This window comes from Pelmatolapia mariae, linkage group LG6 (assembly GCF_036321145.2).
Source record: "Pelmatolapia mariae isolate MD_Pm_ZW linkage group LG6, Pm_UMD_F_2, whole genome shotgun sequence".
Classification (NCBI taxonomy): Eukaryota; Metazoa; Chordata; class Actinopteri; order Cichliformes; family Cichlidae; genus Pelmatolapia; species Pelmatolapia mariae.
The window spans coordinates 24,909,456-24,929,313 of record NC_086232.1 but is presented as its reverse complement, the minus strand read 5'-3'; the positions used below and the strand labels follow the sequence as shown (position 1 = coordinate 24,929,313).

Genomic DNA, 19,858 nt, shown 5'->3' with positions numbered 1-19,858 from the left:
GTTGAACCTTCCCACATAAGTCGTGACCTGATGTGGCTCTGTACAAAGCTGCGAATCTGGTTCAAACGCCATTATTTTTAGGAAAAACGAAAGCAAATTTTTGTCTCACGAGCCGTTTCAGATTTCTAGCACGTCAGCTGCACTTGAAACGGTTCATATGAAGCTTTAAGTCTGAGCCAAATATGAGTTGTCGCAATGTCATGATGGATTGATTTTGAAATTCATTTAAATATTAGATTTATAGTTTAAGTATGTGACATAATCGCATTTTTTTTCTTATTAAAATGTGTTTTGAAATTATTGTGATAATAGGTTTTTTTTAAGTTTTATATTTTGCAACATTTTCTGCATCTCCTGTTATTCAAATTGCAGAATTACGGTCAAAATACTGCCCCTGCTTTTAGTTAAAACGGACACGTTTTAATTTCAGCTGTGCTGCTTCTACTGCAGAGTGTCTTTTTTTGTGTGCAGATATCTGGAGTTTATTTATACCGCTTTTATCTGCATCTGGACAGAACAAGCCATCCTGTCTGAAAGTAATCTTTGTCAAAATAATCTATGAAAATTTTGCTATTTTTTTTCCTGGAAACTTTGACTCAAAAACACCCACAGACATCTGCGGTTGCGGGTCCAGGTGCTCATTTGTATTAATGTGGCTGTTTGTTCTTCAGCGTGAGTGAGGGGCAGCATTTGAATATAATCTAGGAGAAAACATTTCGGCTACATTTACAGAAACCTTTGCGCAGCCACCATCTGTCGGTCAGGGAGTGGCATTTTGATTCAGGAACTTAAGATGGTTTAAATTTGTTTTATTTTTTCACCCATTTTAGTTTGATTTGAGATATTTTTTATGAAATGTGGCTGTTTTGTTTTTAATATGTCGTATTGTAGAAATGAGAGGACGTTTTAGAGCGAAAGTGAAGGTGCGATGCCAGGTTGCATGTGTTGTGTGTGTGTGTGTGTGTTGGAGTGTGAAGGTGTGCGCATCTAAAGAGAAAAGTGTGTGTCAGCCTCACCACGCCTGAGGTGAGCCCAATAACCGTGCCATGGCCCACTGGAACGAAGTTTCACCATCTTTAGTTCCGAATAGAGAGAGAATGTGACATTAAATGAAATGGTTTTCAACGCTTTGCTTTTTTTTTTTTTTTTTTTTTTTAGCTGCCGCTGATGAACCGTGGTTTGGGATTTTTGTCTTTTTGAGCGTGAGATGTAACATTGCACGAGAGGGGCTTCTTTTAGCAATAGCACACAACCGGCTGTTTGCGGTAACTGTGGCCTGGAGGAAGGGGTAATAAACTGGAGACCAAAGGGGTCCCTACTGTAGTTTAATGCGTATGTATGTGTGTGTGTCTGTGTGGGTGGGGTGGTGGGTGGATTGAATAGGGAATCCCTGTCTTCTACTTGAACCTTTATTTAACCAGGATATCCCACTGAGAGCAAGGATCTTTTTTCTTTTTTTTCTTCCTACGGAGACCTGCAGCAGACACAGTGCCCTGAAGCTACAGTGTAAGACATCTTGACAAATACACAACAGAAACACACACGCACACAGACACCCACTCAAGTCTGATTAAATAAAACTTCTAGGCCTCAACACCTTAATCCTGCATTGTTTGTCCTTGCAGTCTGCTTGGTACCGTAACTGTAGCTTTTGGTCAAGTAGTTACACAGAATGTGTCCGTTTTCACAAACTGTCTCATCCTTTAAATGAAGGACTGGGAGGGAAGGGACACAGAGGAGACTAGCAGAGAGGAAAAAAATGTCAATTACAATTACCAATAATAATCATTATAATTAAGCAATCACTTAATAAGAAATCAAATTATTGTGGGGGGTGACAGTGGGACAGAGGGAGGTCCCATGGGACTGTATTAATTTCTATTCTTTTATTTGACCCGAGAACTTTCTCTTTATTGTCTTTCCTTGGTTTTTGGGCTAGGAGGGGTTGTCGAGAGGGCTTTATTAACTGGTAGCCTAGGGTGATGATTTTTTTTCTTTCTTTTTTTGGATGGTGGAATTGAGGGAACGGGGTTTGAGGGATATGTATTAATATTAATACGTTTTTGGGCTGAGGAACAGGAGGAAGAGGACTGGGCGATGGAAGGGTGAGGGGGGGCGTAAAGGCAGTCATGGATCCACAAAATCACCCCTTCTCCTCTCGCTTCATTTTTTAGCCCCCCTTTTTTTTTGGGGGGGGGGGGGGTACTCACTTTCTGGTTCACCTCTACTACTTCTCAGAGCTCCGGCGCTAGCAAAGAGGGGAGCTGTCCGTTTTGAAATCATAAGTTCAGTTTAACAGTCAACAGGATAAGAGGGAGAACCCCAAACACACAAATACACCTCATTTAGGGTTAGTACACTTGCTTCGGTATGCAAAGGGTTGCCTAATAATAGCAAGGCAATGTTTTTCACAAGGTCCCAGAGGATGAGTGTGTGTGTGTGTGTGTGAGAGAGAGATTCTTGGCAGTGTACCACACAGACACACAAGTGTGCCTGTTTAGCAGTTTCCTCTCCAGAGGCTCCTGGCAGTGTGTATGTGGCCATTCCAAGGCTTCTCCCCATGTCTCTTAATTAAGGCACTCGTCAGACAGAGACCAGCTGGGCCTGGTCTGGCCTAGCTGGCACTCACTGTAATTTCAGTCAGTCTAACCCTTCCCTCATCATCTTTGCTTTTTTTTTTCTTTCCTACTCACCTTTTCTCTTCTGCAGATTTCTTTGGCCTTTGTTTCCCTCATTGATTGACTTATACGTTCTTGGATTGCTGCATATTGATGGAAGTGCCCTCTGCATGTTTATAACATATGTAAGCTTAACTAGTTGACCTTTCCATCACACCTGCCTTCAATAAAGCACTAATTAGGAGTCCCATTAGTATCTGAGAGTCTGCTAGTTAATCGGCCCTTAAATACCAGGATATAGGTGTTAAGGAACACGTTAAATGCTTAAGCAGTCGTCATGGGGGGGGGAATACCATGAGAAAATAGAAAAAAAAATCAAAGTGTTTATTCTGTGTGGGATAAAATAAATGTAAAGGGGAAAAGCTCTCTAAATCTAAGAAATTATCCAGTCATTTTCTTCCTTTTTAAATTTTATTTTATCTTTTTAGTAGTTCGTGGCCGATGTTCTCAGACACACTGAAACATTGTGTATTTAACTGGCAGGATATGTCATGCTTCTTTGGTCACATCTCTTTTGAAAGACTAAAATGGACTTGCATTCCTTATGCAAACAATGCAAAAAAAATGCTCGCTGTCTCTAACTCAAATGTTGTGACCAACCAAGATTTCCATGACTTCATAAAGGCAACATAATATATCAACATGATCTACTACAGATGGCTACAGCAAGCGTATGCTAAGGACAAGCGTACATCCATATCACAATCTGCTTTTCTTCCCTTAACCCTTCAGCTCCACCCTCCTTCACTCCATCCATCTCATCTCTTTATTCCTCCACTCCCATTCCCAACCATGCTTCCGTACAACAAGACCAAGCCCTGGTTACGTGGCTGTTGCTATGCCAGGTTTGCAGGCTTTTCCTGAGTTAATCCAGTTTCTATCCAGGATGTATTTTGGTGGTTTCACGGCTAATAGTGGACACTATGTCCCCCAGTCTACATTCAGACTTCCTGTAAAGAGGTTTAATGTGTCTAAATGTGTGATTTATCAAATTTCCTCAGTATTGTATGATTAACTCTCCTTGCACACATGTGTAACCGGTTTGTGTCTGTGAAGTTTAAGCCTTCGCCTGTGCGTGTGCTCCTGCGCACACGCATGCCTGTGCATTTGCACACCTAGGCCGCCCCTTTATCCGGGGGATTATGGTTAAATGGAATGCTGAGATTCTGGCGGCGAGCGACCGATAAAGCCGAAGTCGGCGTTGGGAGAGAAAATTAATTATTGGGGATAAAATCAAGAGCGAAGGAGATAGTTACCGACTCGTTGGGGAGTTTAGTCATTGATATTTCGGCACAGGCTTCCAGACAACATGCAGAGTTCATCACACCCTTAATGTGATACTAGTTTCGTGTGTCTAAGTGTGTGTGGATGCACCTTCGAGCTGGGCTTTACAAACTTTTAAAGGTTTTGGTTGAGGATCAAAAAGCCTTTAAATTTTTAACGCAGCCGACATACTGATGTAGCTTCTTTTTTTTTTTTCCATTCTTCCCTGCGGATCAGCTGGAATGTCCTCGGGGTTTCCAGCAGCTCAAGGACTTTTATCCTTTGAGTATTCACATTTCACAGCATTCAGTCATTCTTGTCTCCATTAATGTAGGTTTTTGTCAGAGCAAGATTTAAACAGTCTTAAATTAAGTTAAAATTTAAGTGGAGCTGATCAAAAGTCACATTACTCTCTGCTTTAGTTGTTTCACCAACTGGTACAAGTAATCCTGCCAAAATTACACTTTAATCAAAGCCAGGCTTCTGAATTTCTCTGATTACTCAATTAAAAGATAATAACTGTCAAGAACAGCAAATAAAAAAATAGTATTAAATCTAGATTGTAGAAGTTTTCCCATCATGTTGCAGATTTAGAGGCACTTTAAAATAACTGATACCACTACTTTTTGTCTAGCTGGATGATAAAAGAAATCTTTCTCTAGCGTTCACAGATTTTGGCTTTCATGAAGAATTTGTATTATTGTTTGAAATCAGAGGCAAGACATTAAACCTAATAAAAAGGAAAGAGAAATATCTAAAATACAGTGAAAAACTACACTTTCAATTCACATTTACAATACTGTGTTTTTATATTTTACAGATATGTTTTTTTATTTATTGGCAGCTCACTTTTATATCACCCTCTTCTCTGCTTTTCCAGTTTTTAGCTATTGTGCCAAATAATTGATTAAACAATCTGTGTTACCAGCCACTGTTTTCGGATCATGTAGCCTTTCAAAGAGTTGGATTATTTTTATTTACTTTTTCAAGTCTTTTGTTCCAAGTGTTAAAAATCAGCTATGAACAAATACCCACCCTAAACCTACAGGACTTGATCTTTACAGATTTGTGTGTGCGTGCGTGCGTGTGTGTGCGCGCGCGCGCGCGTGTGCGCGTGCAGGTGAGCACTTTTTTTGTCCTCGGAGTGGAGACTGATCAATAGTAATTGGGTTGAGTGTATCAGGCCTGTTTCTGTCCTTTGTACTGTGGGCCTTTTGTAGACGGACGCAGTGCCAGAAGAGAAAGGGGGCAAGCGAGGGAAACGAAAGAAAGGAGAAGAAAAAAGTGGGGGGTAGACGGAAAGAAAATGGACAATGTTTGATGTCCATGATGAGCATGACCAACTCCATCAACTAAAACTGTGGAATTTGTTCAGTATTACATACTAATATTTAAAAAAATCCAGAAAAACCCTTTCCTACCATTCTGTGCCTTGTCTTTCTATTCATTCACACTAGAGGCGTAGAGAGTGTATGTAAGTGTGTGTGTGTTCTAGAGAGGTGGTGATCTTTTAAAGAGGTGTGACAAAACACAGATGACTCGTTAAGATGCATTAACGGGGGTCTCACTCCTTCCTCTCTTTCTCCCCCTGGTTTACAAAATCAAGCACACTTCCAGAGTATCTCTCCATCCTCATCCCTCACTCTTCTGTCTCTTTTATGACTTCCATAAAAGCGTGTGTGTTGAGTGAGCGTTGAAGCTCCAGCGGTATTAGCAGGGAGGCATTAGGCATAAACTCTAAGGTATATTAAAGCAACGGCCCTGTTGTTCATATAAACACGCCAATTCAATTTAGCCTGCCCCACGGGGAATGGGATTTTCAGCTGCTTCCGAAAGCAAGAGGAAGAGGAGGAGGGGCAGGGGTTCTTGGAAGGAGGTAGCACGACTGGTGGATGAGGTAAGACGAGAAGAGGAGGTGGGATGAAGGGATCTTGGAGAGGTGCAGAAGGAAGAAGAGGGAATCGGGAGGGGGAGCGTGGTGACAAAAAAAGAGAAGTAAAGGTTTGGCACATGTGGAGATTAACATATTAGACTGGTGTGATAGCTAGTTGCTGGAATTCATTATTATTGCTGCATTAACTACTATGACGTAAGCACCTGTGTGTGTGTGTGTGTGTGTATCACTGACACATATACACACTTAGACTGGCAGGCACGGGGGCTGCCAGCATCTGTGGTGTCTGCACGCTTGGACAGAGCGTTATGTGGGAAACCCTACAGTTATATTATTCAATCCAAATTCAAATGGGCTTGTCAAGGAAGCTCCTGCTTTTTATTACCTGTCAGAAAAACCAAGGGATGGATGGAAAAGAGGGGAGCGAATTAAACGACAGTAAATAAGACCCCCCTATCTCTCTGCACTCGCCCCCCTGCCAGTCTGCCATTCCTCCATTTGCTGTATTTTGGAGAGACACACAGACACACTTGGAGATTTTGACAGCATGTTGTTGTTCAGCTCTATCTGTAGTTTACCTTAACCAGTCTAGTCTGTCAATCAGTTGCTGGAAGATGTAATTATTTTGTTCATCACCGAGTCTGAAGCCAGTATGGAATCAGCTTAGCCAGGCAATCGGGCTGATGGTAAAGGAAAGGGGCTCAGACATTTATTGAAACTCATCTGATGCCTTTTGGAGGTCTACAAATGAGGATTTATGGGAAAGTAAATAAAAGAGGGTGTGAGTTGAGATTGAGGTGGAGGGGATTTCTTAAGAATGACTTCTGCATGTGGGAAGTGAGGGCATGGTGTTTCCTCTCTTTGCACGCACACAGATCCTGAATAGCCTCCTCCCGTCTTGCCCCTTTCAGCCAGGCATAACCTCTGCCATCTGTCCGCCCCCTCCTCTTCCTATCTTCCTGTTTTTTTTTTTTCGTTTTTTTCTCCTCCATTTCAGCCTCCTCCACCTCCTCTGCTCTTCCTCTTCTTTCAGCCCCCTCCCACCTCAAGATGTTCATTTAGGGCCTTGTTTCTTAACCTATACTCTCTGGTGGCATTCACAAGATTGTGGAATATTAGTCACGTGTCAGGGGAGTATCCATGTATCTCTGATAAGAAGAGGAGGGAGAAGGACAGTGGCAGGGGTTTTTTGGGTCGTGTAAAGCAAAAAAAAGAAAAAAAAAAGCCAGCTTTTTACATTTTCAACCACATCACATGAAATCAAAGGTCCTGTTTGTGTTGTGTTTTTTCATATTGCAAGTACTCAGTTCTATCATTGTTAATCAGAGTTTGAGTTTGCACTCCTTTTGTCGGTTTTGGTTCTGATAATTCGTTTCCCACTTTCAGTCTGTCTTTTATGTAGTTCAAAATAAAAGAAAGAAAACTCAAGCTATTTATTTGATATGATTCCAGAATTGTTAGTTTGACTCAATAAATGGCAAGAAGGATTGTATGGTTAAGTCATTTTTACATTTTTTTTCTCAGACTAAACCATTGAACAGTGACAGACATCTAGAGGTCCAGTATGAGCCTGGAGATGCTATGTGATGGATCCTTAAAGTCTTAGGCCACAACCAGGCCATCCCTATATTTATGTATGTTGCAATATGTTGTTGACAGTTACTGATTTGTAGATCAATTGAGATCAATAATAGGTCTTTTTATTTTGAAATAGGTGATGTAGTTTTACTCCCTTCTGCACCAGAATCTAACTTCTAACTTCTGCCTACCAGGTGCATAGGACAGCTGGTTGCAGCTATATTTGAATGAAGTGATAAAAGAGCCATATTAGGCACTCCCTTTCTAATCCTCTATTGTTCTTTGTCTGTCCCCTGGTCCACAGAGGGGCTGCTCTAATTAAAGACTAATAATTGTATTGTTTTATAAAGTCTATAGAGACAAAGATTCTGCTCTTCAATCATTCACTCCCTCCAATGTACCCTGCCGATCGAGGGGCTATCTTGCTGGTTGAAGTCTACAACCACAGCAGTGACGGGCCGTTTTGGGTGTGTGTAAGAGAGGGAGGGTTGTGCGGCATACACTAGGAGGAGGAAGGAAAAAGCCAAATCTAAATTAAAACTTTAAAGCACTATTATTTAATTACCCTAAAGGCTGTGGATTCGAAGGATTGAAAGGGTTTCTTTGTTGGTGTGGGTAGGTGTGTGTGTGTGTGTGCGCGCTTCCACTTGCAAACGAACACACACACACGCTGCTGTCCAGGATTATTTCTTTCTCTTTTTTTTTAATTTGCCATTTCTTCTCAAAGTGTGTGTGAGTATTCATGTATGTGCTTGTATGTGCATGAGACCAGAGTGTAACCCCTTATTGGCTGCCCTCTGCTGTTGCCCCTCCTACACACACGCACACAAACACACACACACCCATCCATGCACACATGCTGAAGCGCCGGCAGATAAAAAGGCATTATGGTAAATTCCACTTAATGACAAATTTTTAATTTGGGGAACAGGGCCTGGTGAATGGAGCTTAATTACCGGGGCCAAAGATCCCTCGGAAAAATAACCCCCTCGACGTGCCCAACCTGCCCGATAATGGAGCGCTCCGCAGAATGGCTCAGATTAACCAACGCCGTTTATCAACCACCACCCCACCCACTCCCCCCCTTTCTGTATAATAACAAAAATAACAATCATGAAAATTCTATCTGCCTCCCAGCCCCCATCACCCCGCTTCTTCTCTCGCCTTTCCACCCTCCCGCCCACTGCCTGGCTCACTCCCGCAGGAGGAAATTCATCAAAATGAAATTGAGGTTGCAACTCACTGGTTTTATTAAAATATATTTGCCCCTCACAGACGATGCGTGTTGGTGTGTTGTGCCACAGAAGACAAAAGGGGCACCATGAATAATTTGGTCAGATATTTTTTTTTTTGTAATGTTTTTGACATTTTGCGTCGCCTTACACAAGTACGACTTTAGCCATGAAATACTTGTTGACTATAGTCTGCTCTACCACAACACTGATTTAGGGAAACTCCATCCTGATTTTTTTTTTTAACATATGGGTAGCTTTAATGAAGCTGAATCTTTTTTTTTTCATGTAGGCAATTATATAAGCACAAAGGATTAAACTTTAAAGTTGGGAAATTTTTGGATTTTGGAGTGTTGGTTGGGCACTGCCAACACTTTGCAGTGTAGTCATTGTTTATTTGCATGGCTTTACCATTTAGAGGCGTAACTGTAAAGCTTCATTAAAAATGTCAAACAATTAGTTAATGGGCAAAAAACTGGCTAATTGATTAGTCAGACTTCAATCTTTTAATAAATCTGTTTGGTATGAAGCTTACATTTTTGTGAATACATATGCATTTGTTCCACTTATAGTGTCTATAAAAATACAGTTATTCAGAATAATTGTTCTAGACTGCACCATCTCTTAATTTATATGTGGTTTTTTTTCATAACAGCCAAAAAAGTGTGCTGCTGTAGCTTTAAATCAGTCTATAATCTCCCAAGTTCATGGCTGTTAAAGTCCCAGACAATGATCTAATCCGATACTGAGACATGAACAAATCATTGTGATAGTAACAGTGTTATGTAAAAAATATGAGTTGGAACTTCTTCTTTTTTTTATTGTCATGTAATGTGTCATCAGCACCAGCCATCCAAGCATATTTATGGCAGTTAAATGAGTCAATTTTCAATTCAACCTCCTTTTTTGAATCATCGGTGATGATATGATGGTACAAGTCAGGACTGTGTCTTTAATAAGAGCCACTCTGGTTATCAGCAGATTGATGGAGATAAGTTCTAGTTTGAATTGAAAATCTGCGCTAAAGAGGCAGCTAACGGATATTAAAAAGACACAGTGACTACGTGTCTCCTGTCAGTCCCGGACACGTTCTGGCTCAGTTTTGGATAACTCGAAAACACGTACACGGGCACACCGGGGGCACACAGCCTCGTTCACTTTTCTTGGCCTTCTCTGGTCCCTGTTGTTGTGTACCCTGATTGGACCATGTGGTTGCCATGCGGTTGCCAGGCCGCGCCCCTGCTGTGTGGTAATTGGTGTCTGTGGTGCTGCTGCGTGGCGATGGTACTTTGACTGACAGGTTTGGCCACCTGCCCTGCCCTGCCTGCCAACATGGCGTGGAAGAGGGTGAAGAGGAGGGGAGGAGGTGGCACAGGCTGGCAGGGGGTGAGCGCTCGATGTGTCACGGAGGAGGGGGCGCGGGTGGTGGATATATCAGATAATCAGACGGGCTGTGTTGAAATATGTGTTTGCTGAACACAAGGCAGATTCAACAGGGACCACGGTGATGGCATCCGTCTTAGGTTTTTCACCGAACTGGCAAAAAATTAGTGGAAAATCATTTTGGTTCTAGTTTTAAACATTGTCTTTGATAGTAATTTCATCCTGTTTTATCAAAGTGAGGCTAATGAACGCATTCTGGGCTGTTTTCCAGAATCTTGCAGCGGAAAGAAATAGTTTGACCACCCAAGCAGATGTGTAAAAAATCTGTCTCTTTGGCTTTTTTTTTTTTTTTTTTTTTTTTAAATCTACTGCCTTTGATTATCTGGCCGAGGGTCAAAACCATTACAGTTGCTGGTTTCTTTAGGTTCTGTGGTAATGACCACAATTTTTGAAATAAAGCTTAATTTATCTTATAGTATTTGATATAATGCTCTCTTGAGTTACGCATTGAGTTCATGACGTTTTTGGCAGTATGACATGTCTTTACATCACGAGCATGAAAGAAATATTTTATTTTTTAAAAGATATTTTTGTATTCCATTGTTTTTCTTAATAATTACACTCAAAATAAGAGGTATCTATGCACTTCTGTGCTTTATCTTGCAAGTATATCAGTATGTCTCCTGGGCGGTGGTAAAGTGACACAGTAGCGCAGTTTGCCTTTCCCTGTTGAACTGACAGAAGGAATATGTGTAAAATTACAGGCACAAGTGTGGGTCAATTTTAAAGATCCATATATGGACCAGGTGCGGCTCTCAGTTGATGACACCCATCTTTAACCTTGGATTCAATTTCAGCTACAAACTTCTAAACCTTTTTGACTCGCTGGTTTGGCACCACAGCATAGATGAAATTCACCCACAGACATATAAAGCAAAGCCTCCTATGTGATTTTTTTTACAGTGGCAGACAGACAGACTTGATTCTCTTGAGGTAAAAACAAAGACACCCTAGTTGTTAAATAATGTAAATAAAGTCAGAAATTAAACATCCTCATATGTTGCTCATAAAGATGGCAGTACTCAAAGCTTGAATCGTTTTCTACAAAAGGAGAGATTTAAATTTGCATATACAATCTTATTGCTCTCATAAAATTGAGATTCATAAGTTGCTTTATATTGCCCAGTTAATACCAGTGAAAAGAACACAAACTGAAATATCCCCAAATATCTCTTATCTTGTAAACTATTATAAGCCTGAAATAAAACTTTGTTCGCCTGAGATTTGCTTTCTTGCCTTAAGAATCTAATCATGGAAAAAAGGTTTTCATAACCCTCAAGAATGTTTTTCTTTCATTCCAGACAGATTGCAGTAAATCCCTTTTGTAAATGATGCAAATATTTGCCACAGATAGAGCATGAGCATTCACGTTTTTTCAGGCTCTAGGTATGTTTATATCCACATATATACATTGTTTTGTTTTTAATTTACAAAAAAGTATTTTACATATTGGCTGAGGTGATTCAAATCATTGAGGATAGTGTGATTGTGAACAGTACTGTAAAAAATAACACACGGCACAAATAATATAATTTTTACATCATGATGTCACAGCTGGTTTTGACTGGTAATGGCAAGAAAAGCACAACTTCATCAAACTTCAGTTTAACGAAATGACCTCGTCAGGAGTAGGCAGTACCCAAACTGGGACTCGTATGGAGCGCCGCACCAATCAGTCCCAGATTCTTGTGTGGTCCTATGTGTAAATTAATTTCCTACTCTTGCTAGGCCAACATGTACACCTCCAGGAACCTGAAAATACCTGAACTGAATCCAGTCACCATTCACATAATTATTACACTTGTGCTTTTGAGCCAAAACGTCTCATGTGACGTGCCCTCTTCTTCTGCGCTGCGAGACTGGAGAATTGGTGCCACCAGCTGTTTATCTAAAAATGTTAGTGGGTGGAAACATTTGCGCTACATTTGGATGGAAACCACCTCTCTCTAACAGAGAGATAAGTAGAGATTGGAAAAAAGGAATTTGAAGTAAGTAGTGTGGTTGTACAGCTGTTTATCTACTCCCTACGTGCCAAACATCTGCACACTAGGGTTTATGACAATATGATTAAAATTTTCCAAAAGGCTACTGTCAGTCCAACAACTGTGAATTGTGTATTTATTCATGGAGAGGTTTGAATACATACAGTCGCTAGCTTTGCTAGCAACATGCAGCTAGCATGGGTTTCAGGACAGCATGTTGGTTCAAAAATATGTCACAGTATGGAGTGAAGACATCGACTGATACTTTTCTTTCTGCGATGCTGGGTTTCCACAGCACTGTATCCGCTAGTCATAGTAATAAAAATCTCTGCCAATCTTCTGTTGTGTTTAACGGGCTAGGTCAGACTTTTCTCTCAAATTAAAGAAAAGAGTTAAAAATGTGGCGCTTTGTACATGTCTGTTGGACAGAAGGGAAGGCTGTAGGGCAAGGGTGATGTCACAAAGGAAACACTTTCTTGTACACACTCACACACACACTTAGAGCATGCACACTCCCACCCACCCTCACCATTGTCATGTATAGTGTTGCTAATCCAGCCCTGTCGCTTTGGTATCAAACATAACCTCCATTTTGGGGGGGGGGGGGCAAGACCTCTTACACATTCCCTTTGTGGGTATGTGTGTGTGTGCGTGCGTGTGAGTGTGTGTCTGTGTGTGAGAGAGTGCCTGTGTGTGTGTGTGTGTGTGTGTGTGCGTGTGTATTAATGGGTCTGGTCAGCAGCTTGTATAATGGGCGGGCTGGCTTGGGATGCCTGTTTAAGTGTCGGGACAGGGAAAAAGACTGGGGTAAGGCAGATCCATTGAAGCCTTTGATGTTGCTGGGACAGAGGGGAGAACAGCTTGTATATGACACACATTCATGAATGCGCACACACACGCACACACACACATTTTAGGAAACTGGTAACTGGTTAGAATTGCAGTTGATTGTGAGGGCGACCGCCACATTAAAGGGTGTGTGTGTCGTTGATGTTCTCAGTGCTGTCCTTGGTTTATCAGACTTAAACCATCCTGTCTGGGCCTCATCCCGTGTGTGTGTGTGCGCGTCACCCCAGGAGAGCTGGGTGTTCATGGTTCATTAGCCACATGTACACTTCCGTTCTGTTCTCACTGGTAGAAGAGACAGATTTAAAGCATTCACACACATACATCCCCCCCACCCCTTTTGTTTTGTTCTGCCGACTCTGATGAACAGGCACGCAGCCTCCTCCCCTCTCCTCCTCATCTTCTAGTAATCAGGGTACCTATGAGACAGACAGATAGCATCTGTTGCCTTCTCTCCCCTGATCAATCTCTCCCTCTGTTTCTCCCCCTCTTCCATGTCATTGTGTTGCATTTCCCGTGACGATGGAGTGATGAGATAATGTACGAGATGTCCTGCAGAATCTAAGTCTTTGGAACCCTCAGTAAACGCTGTCAGTGAGCTGCTTCAGAGAGTTATAGCAGATGACTTGAGCACCACTTGGCACTCTTAACATTAAACAACCATTTCTCTCTTCAGGATATTTGGGTTTAGACCACTAAGATGGCTGTAAGGAATGCTTTGCCATTAGATCTGCTCAAATTGAACAGTTGCAGTTAACATGGCGGAGGCCTCTCTTGAGTGCGTTCAGCTGCTCGGTGATGTCGCTGCCATCTGCTTTTTGAGCTCCAGACTCCTTCAGATCTGCTGGGCCACGATGGAACGAGGGTTTGGTATTGAACAGGGCCTCAAGGTTGATTAGCATATTTTCACCCTGTGTACAGCCCCCCACCCACCCACCCTCCTCCTTCTTCTTTCCTCTCCTCTCCAGCACCCCTCCACCCATGTGTTTGATTCCTCGGCCGTGACAAAGAGCTTCACCCTTTATTTGGTGTGTTGTGTTGGTGAGGTGGGGGCATCGAGTTGGGGGCGTCAGGCTGGGGTGTGTGGATGGGGGGGTTAGATTAAGGGAAAGCTTCCTGCTCTTTATTTGGGGAGTCCCCCCGGGAGACGCTTTGGGAATGACTTTCGTTGAGTCACTAACGCCTGCTCACACACACACACACACACACACCACATACATGCACACACCTTTCACCCCTGCCTTTTTTCTCCCCCATTGACTGCTAGATACGGGTGACACACATGCGCTCTTCGTACAGAGGCCCCCCAGTATGCTCACACTTAGATCAGTACACCCCACCACCACCACCACCATCACACCCACCCTAAAGTACTACAGTTTAATATAAGTTACTTCAAAGTGATGTGCATAGACAGAGACAATGTGATACAGCTGACACGACATAATAAATGTAAATACTCAAAACCTGAAGTGAACATACAAAAGCAAACCAGAAGATTAAACAGTCATCTGTCGCTGTACTTTCCCCACCCCAGCAGAGCTGAAATAGTTTTGTGGATTCATTGATTAACTGATAGAAACGCTATTCTGTGAAATGGATAAATTAGAATAAAAATGGTATCTTCTAGCTTTTTCAGGATGAGCCTTTATTTAGTTTTTTACTTGATGTCTTAAAAACTGTTTTCTTCAGACAATTTAATATTAGGCATTACTTTGGGCTTTGTCATTGTATTTATAGTTAAAACAACTAACCAATGAATAAAGTTACTATATGGGGAAAACGTTTTGTCCCCTTCTTGATTTAAATGTTTCAGACCATTAAACAAATTTTATTATTGGACAAAGATAACCTGAGTAAAATAAAATGCAGTTTTTGAATGATTATTTTATTTATTATGGGAAAGGAGCTATCTAAACCTACCTGGCCTTATCATAAAAAGTAATTGCCCACTTGCCAAATCACAAATTAACTGTGATTAACCACGCTTTTTGGAAAACTAGCCACACTCAGGCCTGATCACTGCTAGATCTGTTGAATCAAAAAGTCATTTAAATAGAATCTGTCTGACAAAGTGAAATAGGCTAAAAGATGTTAAAAAGCAACGCATTATGGCATGATCTAAACTTAAAAACATCTGAAAAACAAAGTCATTGGCATCTATCATTCTGGAAAGGGTTACAGAGCCATTTCTGAGGTTTTGGGAGAACCACAGAGCCATTATCCACAAATGGGGAGAACATGGAACAGCGGTGAACTTTCCCAGGGGTGTCCAGTGTTCCAAAATTACTCCAATAACCCATCAGCGACTCATCAAAAAGGTCACAAAAGAACCCAGAACAATATTTAAAGAACTACACGTCTCAGTTACCTCAGTTAAAGTCAAAGTTCATAATTCAATAATCACAAAGAGACTAAGAAAAGATGGCATACACTGGTGATTTCTGAGGACAAAACCAATGCTAACCAAAAAGAACACAAAGACTTGTCTCACATTTGTCTTACAGTCTTGGGGGTCATCAACATTTTGATGACCCCAACATTTTGAAGACTTTTGGGAAAATATTCTGTGGACTGACAAGACAAAAGTAGAGCTTTTCGGAAGGTCTGAGTCCCATTATGGCACAAAACTAACAGCAATTCATAAAAAGAACATCATACCAGCAGCCATGGTGGTGGTAGTGTGATGGGCTCGGGCTGCTTTCTTGATTCAGGATCTGGATGACTTGCCATAAAGTATGAACTCATGAATTCTGCTCTCTATCAGAAAACTCCTGAAGGAGAATGTCCGGACATCAGTTTGTTTCCTGAAACTCACATAACCACATTTGGGTTATGTGTCAAGACGATGGCCTGAAATACACCAACAAGTCCACCAGCAAGACTACTTTGGACTGGCCTAATCTAAGTCTGGATTTAAATCTAGTCGAGATGCTATGACATGACCCTGAACAGGTAATTAGTGCCTGAAAAACCTCCAATTCTGCAAAAAAGAGAGGACCAACTGCTCTATAATGATGTGAAAGACTCACTGCCAGTTATCCCAAATGCTTGATCAATGACCACTGATCAGTGGTATCATTGCATATTAATGGTCATGGTCATGAAAATGACCTCACAGCCCATTGTTCATTCAGTGGTGCTAGTTTCAGTCATTTTGCAAATGTACTGTTTACAAGGTTGGGGAAGAAGCAGCCAGAAGAGAGAAGGGAAGCCACAATAAGGGTGAAAAATTCACCCAAGCAGAGAAAAACATACGGTTTTGGTTGGAGCTGGTCCTCCGACACAAACAGAGTAATACGGTGTACACGGTGTGCAAGGGGGATTGCCATGATTTATACATCAGGGAAACGAAACAACCTGCAGCTAAGCGGATGGCACAACATAGAAGAGCTAACTTGTAAGGCCAGGACTCCCCAATCTGTTCACACCTACAAGCCAGTGGACACTCTTTCAATGATGAGCATGTACACATCCTGGACAGGGAGGAATGCTGCGGGGAGACAAGGTGGCCGTTTACTTTAAAAGGAAAGACCATCTCTGAATTGAGAAGGAGGCCTACATCTTTCACCATCTTTCAATGCTGTGATTGCAGCCATTACCCAACTCTGTGAATCATACTCATGGCCATTGATCAGTGTTCATTGATCAGTATTTGGTGATCTGTAGTCATGACAATTTACATATCAATGATCAAGAAACTGAACTCACAGCCCATTCTTTGTCAGTGGTGTTAGTTTCAGTCATTATGCAGATGTACCATTTATAAGGCTGGAGAAACCTGCAGTCAGCTGAGACTGAAGAAGTCACTTGGATGCCTAACAAAACGTTTCACCCTCTGAAAAGGCTACGTCCAGATGAACAGAATCAACTTTTTGGGAATCATCTATGATGGTGGATGATATTTATGTAATTTAAGGAGAAAAAAAAAGCCCTAAAAAGGGAAACCGATACATTATCATTCAATTTTAGCAGGCGTGTCAGTTCAGTTAATTAACTTTCTGATTTGCTTCTGCCTGCTCCTTCCTCCATTTTCACTTGAGTTATTTCTTTTTCATCCTAAATTAACTTATTTCCATTCACTTTGCTATACACTTTTTAGACATTTGACCACTGCATCATGAATATATAGCAAGACGATGCAATACAACATCTGTCTGTTGGGGTAATTTTTTCCTTTTAGTGATGATAGGTATAAGGTATTACCAACATCTTTACAGGTCATTCTCCAAATTTATCAGCTATGGGAGGACCATCAGGTGATTCTGAGTCAAAATTTCAAGCTTACCTATGTGATGACATTAGGTTGCTTGCATTGGTTTTTTGTTTGCTTGTTTTTGGTTTTTTTGGGAGGTGAAGGTCGTGGCAGAAAGAAGCCCCATCCAAACAGCAGCCATTTTAATTTGTTTGACAGGGAAGAGAGGTGATAACCTCCCTCCGTAGCCGCTCACCCGGGGAGGAAAGGTGGGGGGGAAAGAGAGGTAGAAAACAACGAGAGAGAGCAAAAGCAAAGGAAGGGGAGGGCTGAGCAGAATAGCGATAAGGGGCTGGATAGAGTCAGTAAAAGAAAGAACAAACGAGAGTGGTGAAAAAGGAGTGTGGAATATTTGATTGTGGCTCAAGGCTGTATATTTGTCTAAAAGCTAAAGACTGTCAGCCAGCAAATCGCAGGGGTCGACGGATGGGTGTGACTTTATGTGTGTGTGTGAAAGCACGCCAGCTTGTGTGGGTCATTGCTTATCAGAACATAATTTATGCCGAATACACGTGTCTGTGTGTTCCTGCGCGTATGTTTGTGTGTATGTTACGATTTCTGGATGTCAGTTACAGTTCTGTGGGCCTGAGGAGAATACAGCGGCCTCCCTCAGGGTGCTGTTAGTGCCACTCTCATACAGATGTGCTGGGCTGCGACTGTGTCAGTTTCTGTGTGTGTGTGTTTGTGTGTGCGTGTGTGCATGCATACCATTCTCTTACAGGAAACTAAAGTTATTCCTCGGGGTTTCCTACTAGGGTGGGATCTAGACACTAGAATCTATCAGTTCTTATCAAATATTTGTTCCAATTGTTGTTTAATGTTACTGTGAGAAAAGATTTCAAAAAAGATATTTTCCTCTTGTTTTTCCTCAGTCATTTGTCATATAAAGCCCCACGTTTGAATGCAGCTCTGATTTTCATCCATTGTAATTGCTTTTAGGCACTCTTAAAAACCATGGCTCACGACTTGTGTGTGTGAACATGTTATGCTTGGTAACTACAATCCCTTTGTTATTCTAAAATTTGCAAATTGTAATTGTTCACTTACTTTCTTGTATTAAATTGCTCATTACTCAGTAACTGATGAATTCATGTCAGGTTTTTTTGTGTTGGTTTGTATTACATTCAGGAATAACTAATAAACCTTATAACAGAAAAATAAGAGCCTAGCATAGTCTTCTCCTGTAAATTTGTTTTAAAATGTATTTTCTTCTTCTCTTCCAGATGCTGATGCAGAAGGTGAAACTTGGTTGGTTTCAGACAAAGATAAGGAGGTGGGTGGCAGTGAGCAGCTTTTTAGTGCTTTCTGTTTGTTGCCGTTTTGTTTTTGGTTTCTATCAATCAAAATCAACTATAAATAAACATAAAAGCTAGTATTTGCATTACTCATATAGTTTTAACTGTGTTATTTTATACTGAAATGATTATTAAGAGTTCTGGTAAAAAAAAATCCTAATGCAAGTTCAACATGTAAAACCAGCTCCATATGTATTATTAAATAACAACAGGCCCCACCTGGTCATGAAACTGCCTGCTCAGTCTGTTGTCCAATTATGTTTGAGCATCTGGGGCACTATGTATGAAAGTGAAAACAGTTAAAGCAATACTTCTGTAAAATCCCTTCAATCCCATCTTGATTGTTTAGTGTGAAATTCCCTGTGGTAGTGTACAGAGAAAACAATTACACAAAATGTGTGTTCAACCAACAACTTAGCGGCTCAGTCGTAACAAAAGTATTGAAATGGCCTCAAACATTTAAGCACTGAAGCTGACAGAATATCCTAGTTAGCCTAGTGTTGGTGAGCTGTTGCTTCATTTTTAATAAAATGCAGCCACACAAACAGCTGACTCCTAATATATATTTATTAAATGTAAACATCAGTAAGTTAGACCCAGTAGCATGAGTTTATTTTCTTCATAGCTGCCAAAAAATATTGAGTTCATCTTGTAAAACTATTGATGCAGCTGCTTTGTCCTTATGTAATTAACACCAACAACTGACAGAAAAGTGAATGATGAGGGCATATCGACCAAACACCAAGCACTAAACCCTGTGGCTATATATCCCGTATAGCTACAGACTTTCTTGATCCTTACACTAACAACATGATGTCATTAATGCACTAAACTTGTGTTTTTCAGGCTCAGATCTATAACAAAAGAAAAGGTGTCAGGATAGCAGTGCAGCGGGTGTCGAACAGATACTATACTGATAAGAACGTCAACTGCCGAAACTGCAACAATTTAGGACATCTCTCCAAGAACTGTCCTGACCCTAAAGTGAGTCCCGATCACCACATAGTGGCTCATATAGCACTTTTATAAGTACATAAAGGTTCTAACCATGTTTTGTGTGTGTATGTGCAGAAGTTGCCGCCATGCTTTCTTTGTGGGACTCCAGGCCACCCAGTCCGTGACTGTCCCAAAAGGCACTGCAACAACTGTGGCCTGCCAGGGCATCTTTATGATTCCTGCAGTGAGAAGTCATACTGGAACAGACAGTGTCATCGCTGCAACATGACGGGACACTACTCTGACGTGAGTATCACACCCATGATATGTAGTTGAGGTGTTGGCTCTGTGCAGGTCAGTCAGGCTCTTCTAAACTAAAATAATGTATTGCCCAGCTGAGACTGGAAAGGCCTTTCCCAAAAAGTATCACTTTGCTGTGACTTTAATATTTTCTTC

The 19,858-nt window shown here is 41.3% G+C and overlaps 1 protein-coding gene across 1 annotated transcript in view; it reads left to right on the top strand.

The window, feature by feature from the left end:
- Window positions 1-19,858, top strand: part of zcchc7 (zinc finger, CCHC domain containing 7) — a 52,107-nt gene that overhangs the window by 11,743 nt on the left and 20,506 nt on the right. The window contains exons 4-6 of the mRNA XM_063475311.1: window positions 18,395-18,444; window positions 19,313-19,450; window positions 19,538-19,708. Of these exons, the coding sequence (XP_063331381.1) occupies window positions 18,395-18,444; window positions 19,313-19,450; window positions 19,538-19,708 (359 nt within the window). The remainder of the gene's footprint in view (window positions 1-18,394; window positions 18,445-19,312; window positions 19,451-19,537; window positions 19,709-19,858) is intronic.